The sequence below is a fragment of the Nilaparvata lugens genome, unplaced genomic scaffold, assembly GCF_014356525.2.
Source record: "Nilaparvata lugens isolate BPH unplaced genomic scaffold, ASM1435652v1 scaffold10349, whole genome shotgun sequence".
NCBI lineage: Eukaryota > Metazoa > Arthropoda > Insecta > Hemiptera > Delphacidae > Nilaparvata > Nilaparvata lugens.
The window spans coordinates 1-6,231 of NW_024089015.1; the positions used below are offsets into that span (position 1 = coordinate 1).

A 6,231-nucleotide genomic window follows, 5' to 3' on the forward strand; every position below is an offset into this window, starting at 1 on the left:
CAGATAGTGCTGTCGGAGGAGAACTGTGATTACAAGCCAGCTGTTTCTGTTTACTTTTTACATTAAATGTTGTAACACATTGTTTGGTCACATACGTTTTTAAAAATTATTTTATTAGCAGTTTTTATAAAAATGTAGGTAGAGGAAAAATGTTGTGTATATCACGAGTGAAAAATGTTTTTTCTCCCTCAGGAAAACTGTTGCCCTCGGCTTCGCCTCGGCTTCAAACTTTTCCTCAGGGAGAAAAAACAGTACTTTTCACTCTAGATATACAAATAACTAATTTTAAACAAGAATGAACTGTGTATATTGCAGCGGATAAACCGGTATCAGTTATAATCTACAAAAGGCGGTGGCAAGGCAGAGAATCGGCAACACTGTTCTGCTATCCTTCTCCACTGCCATTATAACGTGGACTTCAATATAGTATGCAGTCGTCCGACTGCATTTAGAGTTGTAAATACCAGCTCATTTACTAAGGAGTCAGTACTTACAGATACTAAGGGACGGTTCCGACCTCGGGATTTAGCTAAGTTCTAGACTTAGCTGGAGTCAGAAAACTGGCTTTTCGAAACGGGACGTATTTGTAGTCCACGTTTAAATAAAATTTCGAAAATCTAGAAAATTGAACACAAAATAAAATAAAGAGAAAGTAGTGTAAAATTTCAGCTATTTTGAATTATTTAGGAATGTTTCATTTCATCAAGGAGAAACGTTTCCAATTATAGAAATAAATACGACTACTATTGGTTCTGGAAAGCCAATTTTGTGACTCCAGCTGTGTTTTTTTTTAATGCCATCTCTCCTCATTTCCAAATATCAATGTTTAATATTTTTAGCGATCCTTCATCCTTCATATAGATTAGTGTTTCATGATCCTTTCAATACAGAGTCGGTTGTTTGAACTTTTTGCAGATCGATTCGTCGGAGCGTGCGCAGTGGCTCGATTAAGCTGAAGCAGACGTACGAGCACCTGATGGAGAACGGCGACATCGGCGCCATGAATCGGGTGAGCTCGTCACGCAGCCGACCGCACGACCTCGACATCAAACTGCTGCAGGCCAAGAGGCAGCAGGCCGAAATGCGCAGGTACCTCACATTATGAACCCACAATATCGTTGATATTCTCATCAGATATTAATAAAACTATTTTATAACAGCTAGTACATTAAATATATTGAATTAGGTCTTGCCAACAACTAATTAGGGAATATAATTGGGAATCCGCGAACCTACTTTTCCATATCTAAGAACTAAGATTAAGATCGAAGATTTTGACACTACTTAATGATGACGTGATTGGCCGAAACTAGTCGTGTTTAAAAGAAAAAAGGTTCTTGTAAAAATAATATATCGAGTGACCTGGCTGGCTCAGTACTGTTGTCAGAGTTTTCAGGTCGCGACTGATCAATTTCAAGGCCTCTGATAGACCTAACGACTGCTTTTTAAGCAGCCAGGACCGACGGCTTAACGTGTCTATCCGAAACACGGGAGTGACCCGAGAAAAATATCTTGCCCGGGCTGGGATTCGAACCCGGGCCTCTGGATTACAAAGCCAGCATCTAATCCACTCCGCTACGGCCACTCTCTAGTATTTCTATGTAATTTAACTTTCAAGAAGTTGAAATAAATCAAATCAGAACTAATTTTCTTTTGGAAAAAGAGGATTCGTCTATTCATAATAGGCCCCTACTTAAACTGGAAAATTACTCAATTTGTTTATTTTTCATAATTTGTATTGAATCAATCAAAACCTGTACGTTAAATCATTGATAGCTTACTATTAAGAATAACCCAAAACAATTCCAAATAGTGAATCTTCCATGAATCTCCATATGGTAGCAGTTGCATTTTAGGGTGTGATGACATTGGATGCGTATATGTGCAAGTGCAAGCTTGGTTATGCATGACCAAGCGTGCAGATGAGAAATAAAATCTGGGAAGAACAATAGGAATACTCACACTGAAAGCTTGCACATGCTTGTTGCGTTCAGTGTGAGCAGCTACATGCAAGTCACAACATGTCCCAATGGCACTTTTCAAATTATGTTTTTCGGCTCATGCATGATTCGACGTGCACTTGCACTTATACGCATTCAATGTGATCACACCCTAATAATGATTCTGATGAGATCGAAGCACGCCATGCAAACAGTGAAACATTTAATATGTCATGCAAACAGTAGAACAGTGAATATGTCATGCAAACAGTGTATCTGCATTTTTATTTTAGTTTTCATAAAAATCAGTTTAAGGGCCAGTTAAAACTAAATTTCATTTTAAACTGGATTGGTTCGGATGTTTCGGTTGATTATTGTTATTAAGTTTCCTACATTGTATCTTGTTGAGTGATATTGTTATATATATTTATATATATATGACGGCTATTAATATAATATTCCCAGGATTGAAGTAGCAGTGCCCAATAAATTTTTCCGCGATAATATATTATATATTTGAATGTTATATTGTTTCCAAATGCGATACATGGATAGCAACTCTATTGTATGAATATGTTCGATAACAAATAAAAATTTTGATTGATTGATTTTAAACTGGATTAAATCTGTATCAAGTCTCGTTTGTGTTCCATTTTGAGTTTAAACCACCAGCTGATTAAATTCAGTTTAAGCTTTGTCTGTGCAAACGGCCCTTAGCCCTATATAACAAATTGATACTCCCGAGGTTGAAACATAATCTCCATTTTCAGGTCTGTTAATAACGTTACCGCATGGTTTCTTGAAAATAAATTCTATAGAGAATTGAGTATATATTTAAAGACTTTTATGAAACTATTTTCTCATCAAATGAATTCTATTTTGTAGGAATCAACGTGAAGAGGATCTGAGGGAAAATCATCCTTTATTTGACACGCCACTGTTTCTGGTGCCTCGCGAGAGCAAATTCAGGAAAGCTTGTCAGCTGATAGTTTATGCTCGTTATGATGCCCGTCTGAGAGACCCTCTCACCGGGAAGGAGCGGAAAGTCAACTACAAGCGGCTCCAGTAAGTGTTCCAACATGATTACCCAAGTGAACTCTCAAAACAGCACCAAGTATTCTAAGAGGGTCATTTTTTCAACATCCGATCACATATCATAAGACATAGACAAGCTGTAGGGGCGATGTTCTCAGAGCTGAACAGTGTGTCCTCCCTAAGCCTGTCGTGCTTGGAATGCACTTCCTGTTTCTATCAGATTCATCGAGAGCCGAGCGAGCTTCATCCTGACTTTGAAAAATCATCTTTTGGAACAAATGACTGGAACTGTCCAGCCCTAGAACGATCACATGACAACCATCCCTCACCCATCCCACCAATACAAACCTATAAACCCGTTATAGAATAGATTGTATATATATTATAAACTAATGTTATTTTATTATACACTGCATACTGCTGTATATTGCTGAAAGTTATTACCCTGATCTACTTTCAGCCTACTCCATTTTAATAATCAATGATATGATTCTATTTACTTATATTACTTTATTATTTTCTGTTTTTTTTTTAAATCTTCATATTAACTAAAATTTTTACAATTTTTCATTTATAAATAAATCTTTAGTTGAATTTATGAAATTAACGTTTTGGTAGAGAGCTAGTGGGAAGGATATTTGGATATTCTTTCCTAAGAATGAACATTAATATGTCCAAAGCTCCGCCAATTTATGTAGATGCATAACAATATTATCTATACTATTTCAAATTGCTTTTTCATATCATAAACAGTTCAATAATTATTTTCTTAGTCTATATTATGTTAATTCATCTATAACTTTGGTGTATTGTAAGCTATTGTATAAAAGTGTATAAGCCAGTATATATTGTAATACACATAAATAAAGTACTCAATCAATCAAACGCTCTATAATCGGCGCGGCTAGATTGTAATTTTTGTCGAGTTGTAGACGCAGAAATATGGCTGCCTCGATTGAGTTCCTTGACAAGTGTTAATATTTTAGTGTTTAGTTTTATTCTTTTTTTGCAAGCAATAGAAATCAATAGAAGTCACCGGAGAATGAGTCAAGTTTACGCAGAAAACTTTGTGAGTGATGACGTGTGTGAATGGATAGATAGATAGCAGCCACTTACCTCCTCTCAAAGGGGTCGGAAATTTTAAGACATCAGTTAAAAAATATAGTATATCAAATACAATTTCAGACAATAATCTTTACAATTATAATATTTTTATATTTAGCCGCTAATGAGTCGGGACCAGTTTATCATGTTCATTCGAAAACATGGGAGTGACCTGGCTAGAATCATTCTAGTTATAGATGCTTGGAACATCAGTGCTACTACACAATAACTAAGAAATTGAAAATTTCATTTAAAGTGTGAGGTCTGAATATGAGACAGATCGATTATGCTGTGAATGAAATGAGTGTTAATTGATTTATGTTACTATTCTAGTAATTGGCGTGTGAACGTTCCCATAAGAACCAATGACATTCATTTTTATGTCCTTGTGTAAACACTCTCATAAGAACCAATGCTATTCATATTTTTTGTCAAAGTGACCAGGTGTGAACTAGTGTTTTAGTAGTTGGTGAACTGGTATACAATCAAACGCACATAATTATTGGAAAAGAATAATTTCTGCCTAAGTTCTTATTCTCCAATAAAGACCCAATGCTATTCTATTTTCTCGACACATATATTGTATTATATACCGGGTGCTTCAAAAAAATGTATACACACTCTAAACAATCGGAGTTTTACCGCTCTACAAGGCTAATGTTATATTTTTCGCCTAGGTGGCAGCATAATCGTCCCTCTTATGTTATATTGTTAGTTGGAATTTGTAATATCAACATGGGGGACGTACGTTGAGTTTTGAAGAACGTAAGCAGTTATTAAGTGGTACTGGAGTTGAGAATGTAAATGAAGTTCAAAGACAGTGGAGAAGGGAGTATGATACAGAACCACCTTCAAGATTAACAATTACACGCATACGAGACAAATTCGAAGTTCATGGAACAGTGTGTGATGTGCATAAAGGTCATTCAGGTCGGCCTCGAACAGCTACAAGTGATGAGTCATCAACGGCAGTCTTGGAACTGTTTCAACGGTCTCCTAACAAATCTTCAAGGCAAGGGGCACGTGAAAGTGATGTAAGTGCTAGCAGCGTGCTACGCATTCTGAAGAGAGGCAAGTATCGTGTTTACATTCCAAGGCAACAGCTAAATGACGACGATCCATATCGAAGGTTGCAATTTTGTGAATGGATTCAGGAGATGGTGATACGTGAACCAGGATTTATGGGTAGCATCATTTGGTCGGATGAAGCCCAATTCAAACTTAATGGAACTGTCAATAGGCACGATTGTGTTTACTGGGGTTAAGAAAATCCTCACATTACAATTGAAAAAGCTGTAAATTTGCCTGGTGTAAATGTGTGGTGCGGTTTGTCTTCAAGGGACTCATGGACCTTTTCGATTTGAAGGCACTGTAACTGGTATTAATTACCTAACAATGCTTGCTGATTCCATATTTCCTGCATTCGTGCATTATACGGTATATGATTTTCATTTTCAACAAGATGGTGCTCTGCCGCACTATCACAGGGACGTACGAGCTTACCTGGATCAAAATTTGCCAGGCCAGTGGATAGGACGCAGGGGGCCAATCGAGCTTCCAGCACTCTCCAGACCTTACACCACTGAATTCTCTTGTGGGGCACAGTAAAAGATGAGGTGTACAAACGTAAACCACGTAACCTAGACATTCTTTGGAATGAGATTCAAGCAGTGTGTAGAGAAATCTCATTGGACATTTTGATACGATGTACAGAATCAGTGGTGACTCGTACTCAGAATTGTATTGATGCTGCAGGTCACCAATTTGAACAGTATTAACATTTGTTATTTATGTTTCATTTCATGGACTTTCAGCTTTCTATTTCCCTGAAATTTAACTTTGTAGAACTGTAAATACATTTATATGAAAGTTCAAAGTGTGTATACATTTTTTTGAAGCACCCGGTAGTGAGGTATCATTTGAAAACCTTGAATATTGTTATATTATTGAAAATGTATGAGAAAATAATATGTATGTTCCTGAATTTATGAATAAACTCCTCTGGATGTGTCGTCCAACATCTAGAGAAATTATTATTATTCATAATTTGTCTTGAATGATTAAATGTGAATTATTTGTTGCAGCAATTTCCTGAGCCTAGTGACACTTGGACTGGGTGATGATCTGCGTGACGACGCTGTCATGCATCTCG

The 6,231-nt window shown here is 36.6% G+C and overlaps 1 protein-coding gene across 1 annotated transcript; it reads left to right on the forward strand.

Annotated features, from left to right (window-relative positions):
* Positions 1 to 915: 915 nt before the first annotated feature.
* LOC120355344 (sodium leak channel non-selective protein-like) lies at positions 916 to 6,218 on the forward strand (the record flags this gene model as incomplete). The annotated part of the gene is made up of 3 exons (XM_039443695.1): positions 916 to 1,089; positions 2,826 to 3,005; positions 6,164 to 6,218. Coding segments are annotated over 3 exons (409 nt in total), but the record flags the coding sequence as incomplete, so codon positions are not given.
* Positions 6,219 to 6,231: the final 13 nt, after the last annotated feature.